Raw genomic sequence first — 26,024 nt, 5'->3', positions numbered from 1 at the left:
TATTTTTTCTGGGGGAAAAGAAAGTTAAAGAGGAAAGCACCCTTTGGATATTGGATAGTGAAGGAAAAAAGAAGCAAAAAGGAGGAATATAAGGTCCTGCAAGATAAAATAGAAACCCCTTTCTCCAAAATAGAGGATGCACAAATACCTTCCCTTCAACATCACCACTAGGAAAAAAAAAATAATCCATTAAAGAAACCATACTTTGGTACACTAACAAAAGAGAGGCTCTTGAAATAGGAATCTTGTGAATCACTTCAAAGTCACAACAGGTGAAAGTCTCATAAATCTATGGAAAGTCACCACTGTAAGAAAACATAAGAATCAAAATATCTCTGTAGATGAACACCCTTGTGTCCAAGAAAGAAAACAACCACACAGTGGAAGAAAACTGTAACACAGCTCTCCAGACTGGCTGAAATACCCTCAAACAAACATTTACAGATATGAAAAACCAACTAGAACCATAAATTTAAAAACAAAGGGACAGAAAAGAAATTATCCCCTGCCCCAAACCTGTAAAATCACAAAGAAACCTAGGAAGAAATGGGAGGAGAGTTGGTTGAACCCAAGAAAGATATGGAAGAAAAAGAAAAAAAAAAATCATCTTAGAAACGAATTCTAAATTCTAAGATGCCCAAAAGAGAATGAACTCAACTGGGAATTTAATAAAGGGTATTGAAAGTCAGAAACACAATCATGAAAAGGAAAATGAATTAAAGAAGTAAAACAGGTAAAAGAGAAAGTGGTTGTAATGGAAATGAGACAAAAAGAGATTCGACATATATATATATATATATATACATACAATGGGAACAAATAATATTTAAAACTGTAATGTAAAAAAAATTTTCCAGAAATAAAAGACTTACATCTACACATTGAAAGGACCATAGAGTACCTGGGAAACTTGATAGTACATAGTCAATTTTGAGTCATATTTTATAAAAGTGGTAGACTTGAAAGATAAACTTTGAGAACCTCCAGGTAAACAAAACAACCGATAGGGCAAGAGAATTAAACTGGCACACACTTATTAATAGAAACATACAAAGCAGAGTACCAATGGAGCAGTGTTTTCAAGAAACTACAGGGAAACGGGTTAACCAAAAATTTTATGTAAAGCCAAGCTGTTCTTACATGGGAAAGGTGTGTACAGCACTCAGAGTTGTTATCATTTCCTTACTTTTGACTGGGCTCTTAGAACATTTAGTAGCATGGCTTTGATGAACCATGGAGGGCTCCCAACAGCATGTAGCACACTGCCATCCCAACAGACCGGGTTGAGCTGCCAAAAATGACAATCAGGGCTTCATTAAGAAATCTTGATGAAAGAAAAAAAAAGAAGGAACGGAAGAAAAAAATAAATAAATAATGGTCATTGAATTGATTTTACATATTTTTTATCTTCTAGGAGTTTGTCGCAGAACTTTAAAACCAACCATTTCCTTCCAAATATTTTTTCTTTTTAATAGTTATTAAGACGTTCATAATTAGCACAGTACATTTGATTGCAGACAAATTTATGGGAATTTTAGCCTATAAATCTCTAGAATTCTGTGAAATTTAACATTAATTGAGGTAGCTCTTCAATTATATTTAGAAGTGTTGTGAATATGTAATGTATTTTTAGTTTAGATAATCTCCCCAAATATAAGAAGTCCCAGTTACTTATCAGTGAGTTTGAATTGATAAAATGTTGAAAATGTTAAATGTTTGATTTTATATGACAAGTTTATTAAATGTATTTTTGTGGAAACAACAACAACAAAAAAAGCCAAGCTGTTTTTTAAACACCAAGAATAGAAAAATACTTTAAACATGTATGACTCAACAGGATACTACACACATGAATCTTTCTTGAGGAATCCACTATAGGATGGGCTTTATCCAACTAAGAGTTAAGTAGGAAAACACTTGCAGAAGAATCCATGGTTATTATTAAGTATATTATAATTAGAGATCTAAGACTGAAACATAGGTGACAACAAAGGTGAAAGAATAATATGTAAATCCTATGTATTCTTACAAAGGAGAAATAATGCAACTCTAAAGGAGGAGGTAAAGAGGAAAGTAGGAAAAGCTTATTGATTGTTGTAAAAGCAGTAGTTGGGAATGAGAAGATACCATTGAAAGTTGATAAATTGGTGATAATAAGAAAATGACATTAAGACATGTAAATGTGTAAGTACAAAGGTAACCAATGGAACAAAAACATAGACCTTCCTAAATGCCAAAAGCAATTTAAAAACAAAAGAACAAAGAAAACACATACATAAATTACCTTTATTCACTGCTTCAGCTACAACCCACAAATTTAGTTTTCTTTTTTTTATAAATTTAGTTTTCATACTGAAAATACATTCATAGATAGTTAATAAAAATGGGTAAATAATAATTGTTTAAAATTAATAAAATCAAGAATGTGGAAGAATAAACCTAAAATGGAATACAAACAGAAGCAAATGAACCTGTGTTTCAAATGATATTGATCTAAAGTCAAAAGGAACTGTAAAAATTATTTTGAATTCTAGCTTTTGTTTGCTATAGGATTGAGGAAATGTGCAATTTTATTGGGAAAAACATTAGATTTCTCACTATCAGAGAAGAAAGTTAAAAATATGAAAGGGGAGAACTGTGGTGTTGAATTGGCAGTAGAGGTATAAGTATGATCTCATCCTTTCATAGAGGTACAAAAATGGATTTATATACATACTAATAAATATACTGAAAGGCCCTGGAAGAAAGATACCTCTATAAACAGTGAGCATACCTAGTGTCCAGATATTGGTTTCTAAATACCATTCCTCATTAAAAAGAAGCAGTGTTCCTTGGAGAAAAGGGTGGTGCTAGTATAGACGCAGGGAAAATACAAGATAAGCCTGTTATGTCTTAAGCTATAAAGCAAGAAACTGCTTAAAAAATGATAGGGACACATCAAAAGATAGAGGAGCTGACCTGAAAGGGCTCCCACTGGCCAAAGCTGGGACACTTTGAGCATTAGAATAAATAATGATAGGAATATAATGTTTATGAAATAATCCATGATGTTATAAATAAATGAATAAATGGGAGAGGATGGAAAGAGTTCACTTATAGTAGAATGAATGCCAACTAATAAATGTGGAAGGAATAATGGAGTTAAAAATCACCATTACAGTAATAATCTGATTCAGGCAAGAATCCTCAATGGATGCTAAAACTAGTGGGTGAAAGTTTGATAAGGAACAGGTTATTTACATAGCTTCAAAGTGTTCTCCCTTAAGTTACTTATTAATTTCCGAAAGGAAAAGAGTAACTTCCTAGTGATTTAACTTAGTAATTCCAAGTTTACAAAGTAATTGAAGTTAACAACACCATCAATGGGACATGATATAACCTCCTTATAATATGCACCAGGATACGTATTTATTTCTGTGGTATTCCTGCCAAAGATGCATTCTCTGTATCTAATTTGATTATAAAGAAACCTCAAACAAACCTAAATTGATGGACTTTCTACAAAGTAACTGCCCTGTACTCTTGAAAAAAGTCAAGCTTGTTAAAAATAAGGAGCAATAACTTAATTTTAAAAAACTCTTGGTGGGAGGGTTGCAGTGCTGTGGGTGTGTGCATGTGTGGACAGAGGGAGGAGGAGAGATTGAGAAATGAGAATATGATAAAGCAAATAAACAGCATATAAACAATTGGTATATCTGGATTGAGGACATAAGAGTTCTGTAGTATTTTTATGACTGTTAAGTATGGAATTATATCAATATAAAAGTTGTCTTTAAGGGTTCAAAGCCCACAGAGTTTGGTGGAGATTTTTTTAATAGTTGTGGAAAATTCTTTTTCCTACTGCAGTGTAGATATGGAAGTCTTAATGTATGACACATGCACAATATTATCAACAAGATCATATCATGGAAGGAAAATCGTTTTTAAAAAAACATCCCTTTGGAGCACCTGGGTGGCTCAGTCAGTTAAGCATCCAACTCTTGGTGTCGGCTCAGGTCATGATCTGGAGGTTGTGGGATCAAGCCCCACGGCAGGCTCTTTGCTCAGCCAGGAGTCTGAGATTCTCCCCCTCTGCCTTTCTCCCTACATGCGAGTGCATGCTCTCTCTCTCTCCCTCTCAAATAAGTAAAATCTTTTAAAAAAATAAAATAAAATAAAAAGTATCCTTTTTAAGAAAATGCTCTCTCCATAGCATCAGTTTCTTTTTTAAAGTAATTACTTTCTATTCATTGTTAAAATTTTTCTTTTACTTTAAAGGGTTGATTAGGTGTCTTTGTTTTGTTTTGTTTCTAAATTATCTGTTAGGTAAGATAACTGCTCATCACCTAATGCTATCATGAGAAAAGTCAGCAAATTTGGGACTTTTTAAAAAGTAAAGTGTATAACTCTCAAGATTGGCAGCACTCTTAAGTACTTTTCACTGAGATATCCATTTAACCTCTCTGGTACAAAATATTTTTCCTAATCACTTCACATCTCATGAAATATGTTTGAAGATTTTTCTGTATTTCAAAGACCTTGTTTTTATATAATTGACCCCATTGAAATCATCCTGAAGCTTTTTTGACACTTCTGACTTCAGCTTCTTTGCTGCATTATCCTGCCTGTAAATGATGCAATAAATGCTTTTTACAGGTCTTATAATCTTCCCTTTTTCCCTTCCCTTTGCCTGCTTTCTCTTTCATCTTCCTCAGTTCCCTCCCCCCTACTTCTACTTCCCTTTCCCAGTTAAAGCAGCTGCTTCTTCATTTTGGCTTTAAGTAGAATTAACATGTTTTCCTGAAATTCTTTTTTTCTAAAATCATTTGCTTTTGAGAATATATCCTCTCTGGTACAGCTTTCCTTTAATGACTCACCAAAAAGTAGTTCTTTGTGAATTTCCTTTTTGAAAGAGAATCTAGGAAATACTTATAAGCTCAGATATGTTAGAAACATCTGTACTTGAATTCAGCTATATAGAAAACCTCCCCCGCAATATAATTTGCTCTAATCCTTGTTTTTTCAACTCCTCAGTAGTGTTTTCTTACCATTTCCCAACAGTATTTCTTTTGTTGACATACTTTCCATGTATTAATTTAGCCATTTTTATCATGAGAAAATGAAGATATGTTTCCCCAGTGATACGGATTTTGGCCATTGAAAGACGCTTGTAAATATTTATCAGTACACTTGCTTGAAATAATATTTATTTTTAAATTTTAAAAAGTTTTAAGTTTCAGTGACTTGAAAAATATTACTGAGAAAAATGTAGAGGCTTGTCTTCAAATTCTGGAGTTTTAAACATCTTTGAAATCGTCAGTAACATAAAAAGTGTAACATTAACCTAGGACAAGGTTCATCATCAGTGTTAATCCACATTAAGGTATTTATTGTTTTGATAATTTAGAAATTTTTTGGCCTACTTCTTTTATATCTGATTGAATTGCCATTGTTTTTACTTGATAGTATTGTTAACAATACAGTGAGTTCATATTGGAAGTATCAGCTTTGCTTTTTTCTTGTTTTATTTTGCTGCATTATTCAAACTGTGGCTTCTTTGAAGAAATCTATTTAATCTTATCTTTTTTGTGAGAGATAGTTTAATTAAAATTAGATAATATTTAAATTCCCTAAACCTGGATATACATAAACATTATTAGCACCTAATGTCAAAGGCTAATGAATAAATGAGGATTCCACTCTTAGCTCCTCCACATTGGCTAACATCAGATGAGTAACATAAGGACTGTTAATGGAGTGAGGGAGGGAGGAGGTAGTGTGGATCCATAAATTAAATAAATATCTTTCCCTGTTGGAATATTTTATTTATGTGCCCCATTCTGAAGGGTATTCTTCTACAGAAGCAAGTACCCTAGGTCAAGATGAGGTATAATATTCTGAGAAAGCCTGTATTGATAAAGGAGGTAGATTGGAAATTCTTTGTTGTGTATGGTACAACCAAAGGGGCCATATGAGAATCCAAAAGCAGCAGTATTCTAGAATTCTTCATTAATTAATTTTTTTTCAATGAAGTATGGATGCTTCATTTTATTAAATAACCTTTGGCATCCTTTGTTTAGATACATTTTTTCTTTATCTGTGAGTTTAGTGTTATAAAATTTTTAATACTAAACTATTACTGGATTTCTGTAACAAAATCTTGTTTTGAGTGTGTGTTTAATGTATATTAATAGATGGCTTTTTCCATTATATATGTAGTCTTTTTTTACCTGTAGTTTTTATAAAGTTTGTCAGATTTTGCTAGATTACGGTTTTCAGGGAGCTTCTAATCTTTTTCTATAATTGGAAACACTTTATATAGCAATGGAAATACTTCTTTTATTTGAAAGTCATAACACTTTTTTTCTGATGTTTAAAAAAAGTTTTTTTAATTGTGAAATACACAAAAAAGCTTAATATATGCAGGTTTATCTACACTAAAACAACAACAACAAAACTACTAATAACTTTGAAACTGCTTGTGTTTCTTTCTTTATTGCATTTCTCTTTTAAAGGATAAACCCTAACTTATTTTCTAAGTGATAATTGTTATATGGTTTTTCTTTGTGGTTTTAGCACTTGTTTATTGCTAAATAATATATTTGAAGTTTTTTCCTTGTTTATGACTTTTATATAAGTGGAATCATAATGTAATCTTTGGAAATGATTTTTTTTTTTTTAACAATTTGTTGTTGATGGCCATTTGAATCAATCCATGTTAGTTTACTAATTTTCACTGCTATATAATATTTCATTGCATGAATGTGCCACAGTGTTTTTATTTATACTATCATTAATGGATAGTTGGGTTGTTTCCAGTTTTTACTGGGCTATATGCCTAAGAATATAATTGGCTGTATTACAGGGTGATCTTTCTTTTCTCCTTTTCTCTGCATATTATATACATTAAAACTTTTATTTCCCTATAGTGGTTTGGAAAGTAATTAATCTGATTTTAATTATGCTGTTAAACACTTGGAAAAAATTAGAAACACAGCTAAGAACATATTTTCCTTAATTTTAACAGTGAAAATTAACCCATTTTGTTCAGTCTTTCAGTATAAGCAAAGTTTTAATTCTTCCTACCTTCTACTTCTTTCTCTCTTAAAGTTCTTTCTCTTCTTTCTTTCCTTCTTTCTCTTTTAAATTTCTTGAACTTCATATCAGGGGTACTGTTTTTCAAATTATTTTAATAGTTGTACACTTTTTATGTTCTCCTTTTATAACCAGTGGCATTTGTATTCTCTTTGGTAATGTAATAGTTATGATTGAGACTAATGTTTTAAATAGTTTCTGTACATGTTATCAGTCACCTGTATTGCTGTTTAACCATTTCTTAATTTTGATTCATCTATCCATTAGAGTATAGTTGACCCTTGGACAGCATGATTTGAGCTGCACAGGTCCACTTATATGTGTATCTTTTGTACACATATGTGTACACATATATGTATATATGTTTTCTCTTATGATTTTCTTAATAGTATTTTCTCTAGTTTATGTTATTGTGAGAATACAGTATATAACATATATACAAAATGTGTCAATCTACTGTTATTGGTGAGGCTTCCAGTCAACAGGCCATTAGTAATTAAGTTTTTGGGAATTCAGAAGTTATATGCAGATTTTTGACTGTGTGGAAATCAGTGCCCCTAACCCCTGTGTTTGTTGTTCACGGGTCAGTTGTACTTACTTGAGTGGTATTTTTTCCCCAGAGGGCTTTCTTGCTTTATTCTGAGTCTTTACATATCTGAAAATGAATTTCTGTTGTCTTAGTTGAGCAACATGATTAGGTAGGGATTTCTTGTGAAATAACTTTCCTCCTCAAAATTCTAATATTTGCTCATTATCTTCTAGCAATTAATTTTGAAGAGAAGTCAAAGTCTAGTCCAACTGTTCTAGTAACTTTTGGGGAGTGGCAGTGGTTCTGAAAACTTTTAGGAATCTTTATCTTTGAAGCTTAAATCTTTTATCAGAATATATCTGATCGTTTTTTCCCTTTTCATTAATTTTTCCCTGGTGACTCATGTGCCCTGACACCCCAACTCCAGAGAGCTCTTTGATGTACACATTACACATTCTGGCTAAAATAATTCTTTTATTATGTCAGTGATTATCACTTCCGTTCCATTTTTTCTGGTCTTTCCTTCAGGACCACCAGGTGTGGTTTTTTGTTTGTTTGTTTTTTGTTTTTTGATTTCTGTTTGATCTCCTGTTTATAATATATATCTCATTTTTATCCATCAGTTTCATTAGTTCTTTTTTTTTCTTTTCCATGTGGAACAGTTTCTCAAGCTTGCCTTACCCAGTTTATTTTCTACATTGTCCTATCTATTTTTTCATGTCCTCCTTTTGGGGGCATAATCCTGGGCAAAAAAAAATTTCATTACCTTTATAGTTTCCAAGCCACCACATTTGATTTTGTACCTGCTATGTTCATAGAGTGTATCAGTAGAGATCCAGTTACCTGACAACACTTGATGACAGTCTTTCCATGCTGGTGCTTTTCATAGGTACCCCACACCCCTAGTGTCTTTGAGTTCATTTTGACAAAGAAGCTGTAAGGTGAAATTTATTTTTTTTAAATTTTTTATTTAAATTCAATTTAACATATAGTGTATTATTAGTTTCGGAGATAAAATTTGGTGATTTATCAGTTGCATATAACACCCAGGACTCATTATATCAAGTGCCCTCCTTAATGCCCATCACGCAGCTACCCCATCCCTCCACCCACCTCCCCTCCAGCAACCCTCTGTTTGTTTCCTATGATTAAGAGTCTCTTATGGTTTGTCTCCCTCTCTGATTTAATCTTATTTTTCCCTCCCTTCCCCTATGGTCCTCTGTTGTGTTTCTTAAATTCCACATATGAGTGAAATCATATGGTATTTGTCTTTCTCTGACTGACTTATTTTGCTTAGCGTAATACCCTCTAGTTCTCTCCACGTCGTCGCAAATGGCACGATTTCATTCTTTTTGATGGCTGAGTAATATTCCATTGCATGTACATACACCACATCTTCTTTATCCATTCATCTGTCGATGGACATCTGGGCTCTTTCCATATTTTGGCTATTGTGGACATTGCTGCTCTAAATATTGGGGTGCATGTGCCCTATAAGGTGAAATTTATAAAGGACTTTACCTCCCTGCATAACCACTGAGCTCAACTCAACTTTCTGTAAGTTCTTTTTTAAATAACACTCTCTGGATCCCATTATCAGACACGCCCTCACTTTCTATTCATCCCTTAGTGGCTGAAGGAAATCCAAATTGGACTTTCCTATATATGTTTTCTGGCCTAGGATCTCCTCCACTTTTCACTAGATCACATTACTCTCTCAAGAAGTGTTTTGCAATTTAGTCTTGTGGATCCTTGAAGTTTCTTTTAATGGACCAGAAATTCTAAAAGTTTTTAACTTACAAATAATGCTGTATTTCTCTATTTTTATTCTTTAAATGTCATTGCAATTAAATTTAAGGGAAGAGAGGAATATGGATGGGTCCTTGAACTATCATCTTTAACTAAAAACATTTCAAAAAGTTGTTATATAGAAGTGTTCCAATCATACACATTTGATTTTTTCCTTGATCCAAGAATAATCAAGAGTTTTCTTAAATGTTATTGTTAATGTCATTTTTAATTTCCAAGAATTCTACCAGAATATTTACAGTTGAAATTGCATGCTATCTGGGAATTACTTTAAAATAATCTAAGAGAGGATTATGAAGATAATTGTATATGGGTTTGGAATTTTGCATCATGAAAGTTATTTTTAATTTTCCAAGAGTTTAATTTCTTTCTTAGAAAAAACTTTCTTTGAATTGCATTGTGGTTAGAGAATGTGCCCTATATAATATTTAATCTTAAATTTATTATGGTGTTCTGTGTGAACTGATATATGGTCAGTTTTATAATTTCCATGGAGTTTTGAAAAGAAAATCATTGTATGTCTAATAAATCAATCTTCTTGGTGATTATACTCAAATTTTCTACAACCTAATTATTTTGTGTACTTAATCTGCCAGATATTGTAAGACGTTAAATTTTCCCATATTCATAATAATACTACCCATATTACTTGATGCTATTTTAAATGGACTCAACCCACCCTTCTGCATTATATTTTTATCGGTCACATTTATTAAGGTATTTAATTAAACCGTACCATTTAAAATAATTTCTGTATTATATGCCAACTTTTCATATTTGCCTTCCTCTAAGTCTGTAACCTGTGACATAGAATCTACCATAAAGCAAGTTAAAGCCAAGTTGAAGAAAAAGAAGATAAAATTCATCCCACCTGAATCTGTTCCTATCTGGATTCCGGTATTTTGCCAGTCTGGAGTTAAATATGTAATGTACTAGGCAGATTACTGTAAGAGCTCAGTAAATGCTTGCTTGATTAATACATTAACTATTCAAAGTGATGTCATTGACTTTGACAAGAGAGTGAAATGTACAGTCTAGCATTTATAATTTAATGAGTGAACACAGCTCTCTCTCAGTGTATAAGCTCAAGGTCATGATAGAGAATTATATCAGAAAACTTAGACTCTGAAATGTAACTCTGTATTTTAGCTGCTTTCTCTTATCTATTATTACTTTTTAGTTTTTAGAAGTATATAACTCCTTGAAAAGCCAAATACTTTGTGCTTGTTTATTGAGAGAGATACGATATCAAAACCTTAGCTGAACTAAGAAATGTTGAGTCTTGGTTAGAAATATTTAATCATGACAGAACAAGTACTGGTCCTCAAACCAGGAACATAAAAATTTCAAAAATCATAATAATTTGCCTAAACCACAGATTTTGGAGGAGTGAAATTAAGTAAAGAATGTGTTTAGAGGAATAAGGGTAGAATGTGTCAAGGAACCAGAGGTCATTTTTAATATTTTAAGAAAATTTGAATTGTAAAGGGTTTCATGTATATAATACACTGTTTATTATGAGTATATAGTGCTTGTGTTGTTGTCAAGCACTCCATATTGCTTGCACTCCATTTTGGGTATTTGGGAGGGAAAAATCGTTATTTATGGTCCTTCTTTTAGTAATATTGTTTTCTCTCCCAGCTGTAATAAAAAACAAATTTCAAATCTGCTGTGCTTTATTATGACTAACAAATTTATAGAAAGTATCTTAAACATATTACTAAATGAAGATTTTTATTATAAAATTCTTATCTTCATTGTTGTTTTGACTATATTTCAATAAAAATTATTTAATAAAGATTATTTATCTTCAGTTTTTTTTAACCATTCCACAGTGAGTTCAGTCAATTCCGAAAGACTACTCTCTAAATACCTGTCAGTACTGTTGCCTAAGTGATGTAGATAATCCTTCAATTGCAGAAAATATATCACGTAATTTTTGAGCAGCTGTTTGTGTCTAAAGTTATATATGCTCTTCTTTTTATGATATCTGCATTAGAAATCCAAAAAGAACAGGCTTGATTTCTTTACCTATTTTAAGTCCATTGTGGGTCTGTCCTGGAGAGAGATGGCTTTTTTTTAATCATCCTTTTGTTTTTTGTTTTTAGACTATAAATCTGTCTGCTGGGGGACATCCCCAGGATCAGGGTGAAATGTGTGCAGCTGTGTACTCTCCTCAGTGCTCAAGGGTTATATCTGCACATATGTCTCTGCTTTAGTATGCTGTATCTCCAACAGTAAAGAAAAGTGTTGGATTCATTAGCTATCAAACTGCCAGCTAGGAAAGAGTTCCTTGCTCAAATTGAGTTTATATGGAGAACTTAGAAGGAATGGAAAGGGACGGTTCAATTTCTTTCCAGCCTCAAAGATGTGAATTATTGTGCCTTGTAAAACTGAAAGGGGAAAATAAGGAATGGTAACGACTTTCCATGTCATTAGTTTTTTATTTGTAAAATTATAGTTTCCACTTATCCCACCTTGAAAGTTAAGGTTTGGTACTCAAAATAATACTTCTGTAATCATCGTAATTCTTCATTGATAACCCCCCTTTCTCATCTCAGCTGTCTGTAAAAACCAAAGGGGTGGGTAGCTGTAGGACTTTGAAAATAGCTACTAATGGACTTAGTTCCTGCTTGAATCAGGAATGGTAAAAGGGGTGATCTGTAAAATAATCACATCTAGAACTTTTCTATGGTAAATATAAGTCATTGTATTAATCAGCTCAACTTCTGATTTGTGACATACAGTAACAAATTTGTTAGCTACAGTGTTGTATTTGACAGGGGTTTGACCCGTTGTTTCACTATTTTAAAAGTTTACCTGGGAATCTTGTTATAAACTGGTAGGTGATGATAGATTGAGAATTTGGAAATTTAATTGTAATTGATGTCAAGAGGATTAATCAAGGACATCTGGGTGGCTCAGTCATTTTGAGCGTCTAACTCTTGGTTTGGGCTCAGGTCATGTCCTCATGGGTGGTGGGATCCAGCCAGCCAGGGGCTCTGCGCTCAGTGAGGAGTCTGCTTGTAGATTCTGTCCCTCCCTCTGCCCCTCCCTGTACTCCTGCTTGCGCGCGCTCTCTCTCTCTCTCAAATAAATAAATAAATAAATCTTTAAAAAAAAAAGAAGATTAGGGGTGCCTGGGTGGCTCAGTCAGTTAAGCTTCTGCCTTCTGCTCAGGTCATGGGATCAAGCCCACCTCAGGCTTCCTGCTCAGCAGGGAGTCTGCTTCTCCCTCTGTTCCTTCCCCTCCCCATTCATGCGCACACTCTCTTGCCATCTCTCTCTTTCTCTCTCTCTCTCTGAAATAAAATTTTTTAAAAATAATAAAAACTAAAAAAGGAGGACTAATCATATCCAGTAATGCTAATACAGTAGGGGATACAGGAACTATCTTGTAAATTAGTTAAAATGTATTAGGCCAAGGGCGCCTGGGTGGCTCAGTCGGTTAAGCGACTGCCTTCGGCTCAGGTCATGATCCCAGGGTCCTGGGATCGAGTCCCACATCAGGCTCCCTGCTTTGCAGGGAGCCTGCTTCTCCCTCTCCCACTCCCCCTGCTTGTGTTCCCTCTCTCACTGTGTCTCTCTCTGTCAAATAAATGAATAAAATCTTAAAAAAAAAAAAATGTATTAGGCCATCACTTTTGGATGGGAATTTATTTAGAATTAGCATACCATTTCCAGTGTCCAGAGAAAATATTCAGACAAGTGCACAGATTAAGTTTATTGCTGCTGCATGATTTGTAATAGCAGAAAGCAAAACTTAAAGTAGTTAAATGTATACTAGAGATCTAGTTAATTTATGATGCATGAATAGGATCAAATATTATATAGCTGTTAAAAAAAACAGGCAGTGCTAACCAATTGACATACTTAGATCTCTAAAATATATTGTTAAATTAGGCACAGAAAATATATGTATTCCAGTATGCATGTGAACTTGGTGAGTGGTTATCTCTGGTGAGTGAGACTGGGGGTTAAAGGTGGACCAAGGGTTAGAGAATCTTCTCATTTTCGCTTGGCTTTTAAATGACTGTGTATAGGGACACCTGGGTGGCTCAGTCGTTAAGCGTCTGCCTTAGGCTCAGGTCATGATCCCAGGGTCCTGGGATCGAGCCCTGCATCGGGCTCTCTGCTCGGCAGAGGGCCTGCTTCTCCCTCTCCCACTCCCCTTGCTTGTGTTCCCTCTCTTGCTGTGACTCTTTCTGTCAAATAAATAAGTAAAATCTTTAAAAAAAAAAAAAGGACTGTGTATAATTTTTAATCAATCAAATGATCCTCCATTCATGTACATGTGTTTGTCCTTTGATATTACCTACTTTTGTATGTTTATTTGAGTAGTGATGTGGTCTTTTCTGAAAATATAAAACACTTAGAAGCGTTGCATTGAGTCTGTCTGCAGTATCACTGTTGAAGTGACTTCACTAATATAAGAGGCTTGTGGTATTTTATTATTTTTTATTTAGGGCCTCTGGAGAAAGAAAACATACATGTGGTAGGAGTTAAAAAATAAGATGTAAATCTGTTTGTAAAACTCTCATGTTGTTTTTCTATTTCAGTTACCTAGAAAAGTACGAGAAAGTTCATCATTTTGGGGAGGATGATGATGAGGTACCACCAGGCAATCCAAAGCCACAGCTTCCTATTGGTGCAATTCCATCTTCCTACAATTACCAGCAACACAGTGTGTCAGGTAAATATCATTGCAGATTGTCCAGCTTTGAATTAGGAAGATAGACCTCATCCAATGAATTAATCCTTTACTTTGCACATGCAGCTTTCAAATATCAACATCTAATTGGTCAGGGCCCTTTCTGTAATAGGCTGTATAAGATTTTTAGTTGCAGGAATTTTCAGAGTTACAAATACCAATACTTTCAAGTGAAGTTTTTTCCTTAATTTTTTAACTAGTGGTCAGTTTAATTTGAATAGTCACTAAAATGAGAAGGAGGAGGTCGTGTAGGATTAGGGAGGCAAAGAATACTCAGCATCTACTGGATTTTCTACAATTACTGGAATTTCCAGCATCAGAATTCCTCAGAAATATTTGACTATTTTGAGTATTTTTTTCTATGGTACCAAGGATAAGATTTTTCTTTTTCATTTAAGTCATTCCTATAACAGTTATAGAGGAGTCTGCAGCTAAAAAGAGCAGGACTCAAATTGAAAATAATTAGGTTGAGAGATTAATAAGAAGGTTGTTGAGGCAGAGTCAATAGGGGTTCCTCTGTTTAGTTAGTAGCTTTGAGTGTTGGGACTGTGATGACTAGGAAGAGGGCTCTGAAAAGACAAGCATCTCTTTTCTTCATTCACCAACATTTGGCCTAAAAAAGAGGAGGTACTTCTTTTTTAAAGGTATTTTCTTGATAAAATTTACAATTTTCTAGATATTTATTATTCTTCATTGGTGCTAGTCCCAGTCTCTTATAATCAGTCATTAGATTTAAGCTTTCTCATTGTGTCAGTTTCACTAATTTTATTTTCCATTATCTATTTTCAAAGTTTCTTTCATGTTGAATTTGACTCCATATTTCTTCCCCAATCTGTAGTAACTCCTAGAATCTGATCATTACTAGAAGAGGCTTCATCATCTGATATTTTTGTATACTGGGGGTGGGAGTTGGTGGTGATGAGTACAAACCAAACCTCACTTTATTTTTAATGAGAAGTTATTACCTTAAGAACCAAGATTAAAGGAGAACATTTTAAGTCACCAAGTAGAAAATCTTGCTAATAATTTAAGCTGATAAAATAAAATGGGATGACTTGTTAGGTGATATACTCTCTGTTCCTAAAAAGGGCTAATGACCATTATTGAATTCAAGGATATTATACAGGGTATTCCTGCATTGAATGAGACATTATACTAATGACCTGTAAGACCATTTTCAACTTTATGACTCTGTGTTTTTCCTATATTACAGTAATAACAGAACTGTTCATTCTTGTAGCTTAATATAGTTCGGTGTCTGCTATTACAGCTCCCCAAGTTGACCCACTTCTACTTTTGATCTTGTTTAAAATGAAATTTTTCCTGGATATTTTTTTCTTTCCTTTCCTCCCCTAATTAAACTGATTACCTCAAGAAAAAAGATGTGAAATAATTCTGGTCTTTCAGAAGCCTAATAAAAGTCATTGATAGAGTTATTATACAAGTTAAGGGAATGACAGAATTGCTTAACTTGGTGTTAGAATAACTCCTTTTTGATATACTGTCATGTATGTGTCTTTTTAAAAGGAGAATCTGAGCAGTTAAGCAGTATGTAGCATGTTTAACAAAATCAGGCTTGGGGGCTAATGAAAGGAAGGAAAGAAGGAATTGCTAGGGATCATCAGACTATAATACATCTGATTCAAACTGAAAAGAGGTAGTATTGTAGGGCAACATTTATGAATTTGAAGGTGCTTTTTTTTAGATGGAAGCATAGCAACATTATGACAGTGTTCTGAAAAATAATATGATTATCAGTATACAAAACCAATCCTTTATTAAGATGCTTTTCAGTTGTCATTAAGGTAAATAGAGTAAGCTTCATAGCTGTCAATTTGTGTGTGCATTTCAAATAATCACCAAATTAGAATTACATAGTGGTAGATTAAGAGCCTTTAGGAAATTTTCATTAGAACCTATAGATTTGTGATTCATCTTTGATCATACAGCCTTACTTTCTTTGTAGGTTTGGACAAAGGTATTTGGATCAGTGTATTTATCTAGAGACATTTATATAGTTGATATTAAGAAAAACTATTCTAAAACAATATTTTGAAATAATATATTTCGATTGACAGTAGCTCTAGGACATTTGGCATGGAGTGCAATTTTACTTGTTATAATATTGTGGGACCAGATTTTCCTTAAAGATACTTACTCTGGCTTTATTTATTTATTTATTTATTTATTTATTTATTTATTTTTATTTTTTAAAGATTTTATTTATTTATTTGTCAGAGAGAGAGAGAGCAGGGGGAGTGGGAGAGGGAGAAGCAGGCTTCCACGGAGCGGGGATCCTGATGCGGGACTCGATCCCAGGACCCTGAGATCATGACCTGAGCTGAAGGCAGCCGCTTAACGACTGAGCCACCCAGGCGCCCCTTACTCTGGCTTTAAGTGGCAAAAAATATTGAGCAGATTTTGCCTGGAGTTTTAGGATTATTAAACACTAATATTATTATTAGCATCAATATATGACTGTATTGTCATTTATTTGCATAGTTTTTCATATTTTTCCTTACCATAAATACCTAACCCTTTCTTTGCTTTCCTTCTTTCTCTGTTTTGTTGTTGTTGTTGGTATTGATTTGGATGCAGTCAGTTCTGCAGAATTATAGGGAGATTATTAAGGAATTTTTTGTTCATCTTCTCTTACATTTTAAAATTAAAATAAAAAATTAATTTTTAAGTTAAAATAAAAATTAGAAACTTATATGCAATATATTTGGTAGAAAAATTGTGAAAGGCAAAGTTGACAAATGACAACTCATTGAAATTGTAGAATTTCCAAGCTAGTGAGGATATTAGTGATCATTAAACCAGTCTAATCTGTTTGGTAAAGCACTCTGTCCATTTTCAGTTTTGGTGCTTAAATTTGGAAAAGTTTTATACAGGAAGTTTTTTAAAAAATTTTATCGGTTTTATTTAGGCAAAGGTTTTCCTTTAGATCCTCCATATTCTAACAGACAGACTATAATAATCACTGCCAATAATAGAAAGAGTGTATTGTATAATCTCTACAGTGTGAACAGCACTTCAGGAATAATTCTCCCTTTCCTCTAAACTGAAAACAAAGAGAAGTGATTGCCTCAGATTAAGTTTGTCAGTAGTGATCTGTTTGTATAAACTTTGAGTCAAGAATGTTGAAAATAAATTTCTAATCCCATACCAATTATAAAATTGTAGCTGTTCAGTCATATTTCCTTGGGGAAGGGAAGGGAAGATCTTAAAATCTTATAAGCAATTTCTCCTACATTATGTTAGAAATCTTTACCAAGCCTGATATAATTAAAGGACTTTTCATAATTATCATATTTATTTATTTTATTTTAATTAGAGATGTCTTTGGCAAAGTCACTCAGATAAGGATGCACTAAATTGAGTATCTGATGGCATCTTGCATTCTTCAGTAGCAAACAACAGCAATTCTAAGGTCATGTTGAACCCACATAAACAAGACTGTGACAGATGTTGAATGTGGGTTCCAGTTTTTTTCTATTAAAGAGATTTGTCTGAAATTTTCAAGGAAGCTATAAACTTAACTACTGCTGAGACTTGGTGTCTCATCATCAATTCCAGTGTACAGTATAGAAATATCAAAATCTGTTCCTATATTCACAGAAGTTTTGTTACCGTTTCTCCAGATTTTATGTTTATCTTCTGTTATTAGAAATTTTATTTATCAAGATTATAGAAAATGAACACATATTATTCAGTTTTAAATGATGTAAAGAATCTGTGTCATAGTAATTTATTACTCTGTTGTGGAACTTATTTATCATTATATTAGGGAGAAATTCCTAGAATATTTTAGAATTGAAGAGGTTGGTCATCTCAGTTGTTTGTCTCCAGTGGGAAATAAATTTCTTACCTATATGATTTTCTTTTGTGGCATGTTGTGACAATAGATTTCTACTGGCAATCCATTTAGCAAGGTTTAAAAAAAAAAAGTCTTTTAAAAAATTCATATATTTCTGAAATGTGTCCTCTAGAAGTTTTCTGTCTCTTGTTTTCTTGCCTCTTCGCATTAAACTAGTTATATCTTTATGTGAAAAGTGTACTTGGGGGCACCTGGGTGGCTCAGTCGTTAAGCATCTGCCTTCGGCTCGGGTCATTCTCTCAGGGTCCTGGGATCGAGCCCCGCATCGGGTTCCCTGCTCGGCGGGAAGCCTGCTTCTCCCTCTCCCACTCCTCCTGCTTGTGTTCCCTCTCTCGCTGTCTCTCTGTCAAATAAATAAAATCTTTAAAAAAAAAGAAAGAAGGAAAAGTGTAGTTGGGGTTTATGTCTGAGGGCATAGCTACCAAGGCCTACACTACCCCAATTAAGAGTCAGTATTTCTAGAAATATGACGTTTTTCTTATATATTATAATACTCTAATATATTAGTGTTCTGCAAGCCCATCGTCCTTACCTTTAAAGTTTTGAAGATGTTTTAAATTAATTGTCCTACAGAAAATCTTAGTTACCTTGGCTTATGCAAAGGTTTCTTAGGACACGAAAGCATGAACCATAAAGGTAAAAATTTGTAAGTCAGACTTCTATCAAAATTAAAACTTGTGCTCTTCAAAGACAATTTTAAGAAAGTAAAAAGATAAGCCACTGTTTGGGAGAAAATATTTATTAAACACTAGATAAATAACTCACATTCAGAATATATAAAATGGATAGTATTAAAATGCTGGCAGGGATGAAGAGCAACAGGAACTCTGTATATTGTCAGTGGAAATGGAAGATGCTGTAAGCCACTTTGGAGAATTTCTTACCCAGAAATATGGTCCAGCAGTCCAAGAGAAATAAAAAAATATTTCTGCATGAAGTTCTGTATGTGAATGTTTATAGCAGCTGTGTTCATAAGTCCCCCAAAATGAAAACAGTCCAAATGTCCCTCAACTAGCGAATGGATAAACAAATTGTATTATACCCTTACTATAGCATTAAAAGTAAACAAACTACTGATACATGCATCAACATAGATATTAATCTCAAGCATTTTGCTAAATGAAAGAAATCAGATATAAAAGGCTACATACTGTATGATTCCATTTATCATTTTGAAATAAAGTTGTAGAAACAGAAAGTAGATCAATGTGGATAGAACAGGGGTTTAACTGCAGAAGAGCATAAAGAAACTTTTTGGGGTGATGGAAATATTCTTTATCTTCATTGTGGTTGTGGTTTTTTAAAAGATTTCATTTGCGGGGCACCTGGGTGGCTCAGTCATTAAGCGTCTGCCTTCGGCTCAGGTCATGATCCCAGGGTCCTGGGATCGAGCCCCACATCAGGCTCCCTGCTCAGCGGGAAGCCTGCTTCTCCCTCTCCCACTTCCCCTGCTTGTGTTCCCTCTCTCGCTGTGTCTCTCTCTATCAAATAAATAAATAAAATCTTAAAAATAAATAAATAAAAGATTTCATTTGTCAAAACTCAGGACTAAAAAGCATGAATTTTACTGCATTAATTATATTGTGATAAATCTGACCGAAAAAGTAATAATTCTCATACAGTTTGGTAAAGAAGGTAGGCAAAGTCTCTAAAATCATGATATTGTTAAAAAATTTTAAAGGAACCAGTGTCCCTGGCTTATAATATATAAAAACCAGATACAGTCCCTTGAAGTATAAGAGTAGGGGTGCCTGGGTGGCTCAGATGGTTAAGCATCTACCTTCGGCTCAGGTCATGATCCCAGGGTCCTGGGATCAAGCCCCACATCGGGCTCCTGGCTCAGCAGGGAGCCTGCTTCTCCCTCTCCCTCTGCCCTCTCCTGCCCCTCCCCCGCTCATGCTCTCTCTCTCTGTCTCTCTGTCTCTCTGTATCTCTGTGTCTCAAATGAATAAATAAAATCTTAAAAAAAAAAAGTAGGAAGTGTAGAGTATGTAAATTTAAATAATGATACATTAATAATTTGGTAATGATATCCAAGAGGGAATAGTAGTACATTTTTTTGTATTTTAATACTTTCTGAAGACTAATTTTAACTTAAGTTTAGAGTTGAACTCTTTAAACTTCTACTCAATTTAAATTTTATAAAGGAAAACAAGCCTCTGTCCTGGATTTGTAAAATATTAATGATAATGGTTTTTAATCCTTGATATACTTAAGGTGTTTTTGTTTTTATCTTAGATTATCTGCGTCAAAGTTATGGGCTATCTATGGACTTCAATTCGCCAAATGATTATAATAAATTGGTGCTTTCACTGTTATCTGGACTCCCAAATGAAGTGGACTTTGCTATTAATGTATGCACTCTTCTATCAAATGAAAGCAAGCACGTCATGCAACTTGAAAAAGACCCTAAAATCATCACTTTATTACTTGCTAATGCCGGGGTGTTTGATGACAGTAAGTTTTAAGCTGAACCTATTGTACGATCATTCTATAAAGGTGTTAAGAATTGTTAAAAAAGGTTTTTAAGGAGAAAAATACTTTTTATTGGTATAATAGCATTCTTTATTTGCTTTTATTATATTAAATGTGTTATTTAAGATAATGTGTGGGGTTTTTTTAACCTTAAACATTTGAATAGTAATGATCTCAGTAAAACTTTTGAAATAAAAATCTTGGGTTTTTTCTTAGAGTAGTGATAAGGGTTTCTTGATGTTAGAAGATTGTTTGATACAAAATCTTGATAGAAAAACCTAGGACCTGGAAGAAATTGTTTTTTTCCTAGTGTGTCGTTACAATTTTTAGTTAAACAGTTTGTCAATGTATTTAAAAATTTGCTGACTAAATAAAATAAGAGTTATCAAATATTTCACATCCTTTTTACTTACAGGATTTGCTAGTAGATTTTTATAAGTCAAATTCTTTATTTTCTATGACTATCTCTTATTAAGTCTAGGTTACTCTTAAGACTAAATTGCTCATTTCTCTAATTGTAGTTAAAAGGGATTTAGAAAATATGTTTTGAAATTTTTTCCTGCTCATGGTTTTTCTTTTTAAAATATGTTGGCTGAATGCTATTGATATAAAATTTTTTCTTGCTAATCAACCCTCCTTCTATTCCAATGCCATTGTAACTTCTTTTTTTCCAGAAGTATATACTATTAAAGGTTAAAGTAAAGGGTAGATAGCATGAATCCAAAGGAGGTTCTGGGTGCACATAGTCACAGGGAGAGAGGGATTTAAGATTGAGCAGTTCAAGACTAAACTGCCTGGGGAAAAGAGCAGTTCAAGACTAAACTGCCCATAATGTCTTCTCAACAATTCAGATATATGGGGAAAAAAAAAAAAGGGTAAGGTATTGACATATTGAAATTATTTTATCATATAGAAATTATGTGTATAGCACAGTTGAGATAGTTTGAGAATTTCTTTAATATTTTATAGATTCATGACAGTTATTGTTTTTATCTTTAAATAGCAACGTGTTTGCAAATGAGTTCATTTTTCTGCAATTTGATTTGGGTCAAGTAGTATACTCTTTAAACATAATTTTATTTGGGATTGTCTAAGTAGGATTCCTTAGAATTTGACAGGTACTTAGGTTTTATGAAGACAGTTTTGAAATGTTTAAACAAAAGTGAAAATTAGTTTCTTACCCTGCCTGAAAGTCTCATTGGTTACATGAGGGAGGAACAAAGTACTTCTCAGTTTGTACTGTAACTTTGGAGATCTAAATTTGGTAGATTTCTGTCTCACTTTCATGTTCTGTGGTTCCTAATATTTTGTTTTGATCTTTTAAGGACATTTTTCAGCATTTAATATAGAATAAAGTTTAAAATTTTCACATTTAGAAACCTTAAAATGAAGTTTTTAGAAAAATTAAATATTCTCAAACCAGAATAATTTAAGTCTTGACCATTTAATCATTGGATAAGGATTACATGTGTGTGTGTTTATATATAAAATATATATATGATAAAAGTTATCTTACCAGTTTGGTATACTGAGGCATGATATCCTTCAGACCTAGTTTATCTTTGTGCATTTTTTAGTCACTTTTATTTATCTAAAAGCCTAAATCATTATGCAGTGTAGCAATCTAAAACTATTAATCTAGCAAATGCTATTTAAGGAATATTACGATCATTTCAACAGTCAGAGTTCCAGAGTACATAGGGACTTTATGAAGAATCTATACTTAAAGCAGTGATTTACATTAGGAAAATAAATCCTTTGACTTTGAGGATTGTCAGTATATTTGATGTGGTTAGGCTTTTTAGAGGTTATGATTTATTTTTTAGGGCATGGAATTTTAATGAGATAAATGCAGATGATACTTCCTTTATAAGGTGTGAATGTTTATATTGTGTGTTTGAAGAAGTATAATAAAAATTCTATTTGACAAAAAATTTAATTTTTTCATCTTATTTTCCATCCAGTATTCTTTTCCCAGTGAAGTTTTTCTTTATAAGGTTTTTTCAGGACAAACAAAACCTTGTTTCTCTTTAGTGGTATGTGGGCTTCATTTTTCTAATTAAGCTGCTACTTCTATGTAAGTTTGATATTTATGAAATTCTTTAGGTCACTTTATTTATTAAAAACTTTCACATCTGTTCTTTTATCATTTCCTCATGACCCTATTATCAATATTAATATCACTGATAAACTTATGTTAAAATTTACTCCTCATCCTTTTTAATATTTTTTCAATGAAAATTCTTGTTCTAATCTAAATACTTCATAAAGTATTTATTTTACTCAATATTAAGGAAATATTAGGTCTGTACTTAAAGGCATAATAAGATTATAAAGATTCAGTGCATCTTTTTACAACAGAAAATATATCCATTTGTTATGGGTCACAACATATCCATTAAGGATGTGTTTTTGTTTTTTAAAGAATTTTGTTTAAAACTAGTTTTTCTATTAACAATTGCCACGATATACTTTTCTTTCTGTATTCCAAAAGAAGTAGCTTTCATTACAGAATTAATACCATGGTTGATGAAAGCACTTCCCTAATTTTTTAAAGGCAGATGCTTATTGTGTCACAGCTTAAGACATTTGTATCATACTGCTTAACTGTCTGGTCCCATAAACTGACAATATGAGCTGGCAACATAAAGGAGAAAAAAAATGATACAACATGTACTTATGACTTTGTTGTGGGGGTCTGGGGGGTAGGGTGTTACTAAGGTTTTGAATTGAATGATTTGATTTTTCTTCTAAACGACTTTATCAAATGTAAAGAACCTATAGGCCTGAGTATGTTTCTTAAGGGAGATTTCATTTGTGGGAATTATTTCCAAAGAATGCCTTGCCCTATATTATTTGAAATATGAATTACACAGTTATTTTTGAAATTAATATAAAGATTTAAAATTTTAAAAATCTGGCAACCTGATAGCAATAGCATTAGTTTGACTTTTTGATATTTTTCTCCTCTACAAATGAAACTTAATGCAGAGTAACTGTTAAAGTACTCTTCTTTTCTCTGTTGTTTGTATAAATATTATAAAAATGAGTTGTGTATTTTTATTTTATAGAAAGACAAAGTTTCTTTAAATTCTGTAATTAATTTGTATTTCAAAAGAGATTATCATGACTTTGTATCATTTACTATGAAATAGTTTTTAGTAAAGAAGATACTTAAATGTATTTTTACTGTTTTTTTCCACATCTGTCTATTAAGGAATTAAGTGAAAGAATAATTCCATTTTACTGAATATACTATTTATTCTTTTAGCTTTAGGATCCTTTTCTACTGTATTTGGTGAAGAATGGAAGGAGAAGACTGATAGAGATTTTGTTAAGGTAACTCACATAAAATATTGAATCATTGAATTACGTGTCACCAAGGGCCAAGGATCCATGGTTGCTTATTTTATATACATACCACCTATACTTTAATCTTAATGTGATATATAAAGATACCTATGTAAAAGTTGTGATTTAGTAAAAAAATAGAATGGCTAATAAATAAAATTCTGTTTTTATTATACATTGATTTCTGAAAATGACAAATCTATAACAAAAGCAATAAATCTGAGAATACGTAGATACTGAGCAGTAGTTTTGCTAATTTCCTTAGGGTTCTTTTCCAGTTCACTTAATCAGTCTTTAGTTGTGTCTAATATTTCACTTGACTCATTTGTTAAATGTGTTAAAAATGTGTGTTTTAATTTCTAGAACTTCTCTTTGTATTTTTTTCAAATTTGTGCCCTTTTGATCTTTTATACTTTTAATAATTCAAATAATATATATTTATAATATACTTTAATATTCAAATTATGTATATATTAAATATATACAAATGTAAATATATAAAACATAAATCAAAAATTATGTGTACAAAAACACACACACCTGACAATTCTGATATGTAAGCCTCTTGCAACTCTAATTCTAGTCACTCTGACTCATGGTGGGTTATTCCTTTGTGTTTTATAACCTTAGTTTTGAAATTTTAGCAGACTTTTCTGTGGGATTTTTGTATAGATTGGATGGAGAGTTCATTTCTTCACTTCTTGTTGGCATTTGCCAGTCACCTGAAAAGAAATAACTGGTCAGAATGACTTTATATTAATTTTGTTATTGGAGATTTTCTGATGATTCTGGTAATAAAACCAAACTCATGGGGGCTGTGGAGCAGGCTAGTTGTGAAATATTTAGGAAATTGTTTTTAACTCAAACTCAAGTAGAGACAGTCAACTCCTTTTATTTGAGCTCTCTTTATGTGAGGGTATTAGACCTTCCGGTTTCTCACCATGATACAGAGTTGCATATTAATTCCCCACTTCACAGGTTCACCCAAAGTCCTATATTCTGTCCTCACCCCATCCATTAAAAGCCAAGCCTCTTGGTTGTAGTTAGGCAGATAATTTCCTTAACTGCAGAAAAGTGGTGATTAAAGTGTAAGATGCACAAATTGTGTATTTACTTATGCAATCACAATGGGAAGTGGGGGATGTCAGTATAATTGCTAATCACTTGAAATCTAGAAGACACAAATATGTTGAAGATGATTAGATGATCACCTCTCTTACATGTTTTCATTAATTTCTGCTCTTTATATTTCTTTTTATATAGTATATTCTTTGGGTTTAATTTACTGCACTTTTTATAATCTTTTGGGCTGGTGCTTAGATCATTGAGTTTTGTTTTTGTTTTTTCGAATACATACATTTTAATACATATATTTAAAGCCATAAAATTCTTTCTAAGCACATATTTAACTTTATTCTCCCCGTTCTGATATTTCATGTTTTCATTATAACTCAACTTACAGTATCTTATAATTTCCACTATGACATCCTCTTGATACATGGATTATTTTGAAGGGAAGTCTCTCTCTCTTTTTTTTTTTTTAAGTTTTTTGAAAATTCCAGTTAGTTAACATACAGTGCAATGTTAGTTTCAGGTATACAGTATAGTGATTCAGCACTTCCATACAACAACCTTTGCTAATCACAGCAAGTGTGCTCCTTAATCCCCATCACCTATTTCACTCATACCCCCACCCACCTTCCCTCTGATAACCATCCGTTTGTTCCCTGTAGTTAAGAGTCTGTTTCTTGGTTTGCCTCTCTTTTTTTTTTCCTCTTTGTTTGTTTGTGTTGTTTCTTAAATTCACATATGAGTGAAATCATACGGTATTCATCTTTCTCTGACTTACTTCGCTAAGCATTATACCCTCTAGCTCTATCCATGTCATTGCAAACAGCAAGATTTCATTCATTTGTTGGCTGAATAATATTCCTTTGTATGTATATAATCTACATATTTAGAGATATAGACATAGATATAGATACAGAAGGATGTATACACCACTCTTCTTTATCCATTCATCATTTGATAGACACTTGGGCTATTTCCATAATTTGGCTATTGTAGATAATGCTGCTATAAATAAATATCGGAGTGCGTGTATTTCTTCAAATGAGTATTTTTGTATGCCTTGGGTAAGTACCTACTAGATGCAGTTGCTGGCTCCTAGGGTAGTTCTATTTTTAGCGTTTTGA

At 32.7% G+C, this 26,024-nt stretch overlaps 1 protein-coding gene across 2 annotated transcripts in view; it reads left to right on the top strand.

Moving 5' to 3' along the window:
- Nucleotides 1-26,024, top strand: part of ARID2 (AT-rich interaction domain 2) — a 163,195-nt gene that overhangs the window by 71,707 nt on the left and 65,464 nt on the right. For both annotated transcript variants that reach the window (XM_035002824.1, XM_035002825.1), the window contains 3 exons: nt 13,972-14,105; nt 20,242-20,460; nt 23,750-23,817. In XM_035002824.1, the coding sequence (XP_034858715.1) occupies nt 13,972-14,105; nt 20,242-20,460; nt 23,750-23,817 (421 nt within the window). The remainder of the gene's footprint in view (nt 1-13,971; nt 14,106-20,241; nt 20,461-23,749; nt 23,818-26,024) is intronic.

The sequence above is a fragment of the Mirounga leonina genome, unplaced genomic scaffold (genome assembly GCF_011800145.1).
Source record: "Mirounga leonina isolate KUSES-001 unplaced genomic scaffold, KU_Mleo_1.0 Mir_126, whole genome shotgun sequence".
NCBI lineage: Eukaryota > Metazoa > Chordata > Mammalia > Carnivora > Phocidae > Mirounga > Mirounga leonina.
Note: the sequence above shows the minus strand (reverse complement) of the source record. Positions and strands in the feature narration are given on the sequence as shown.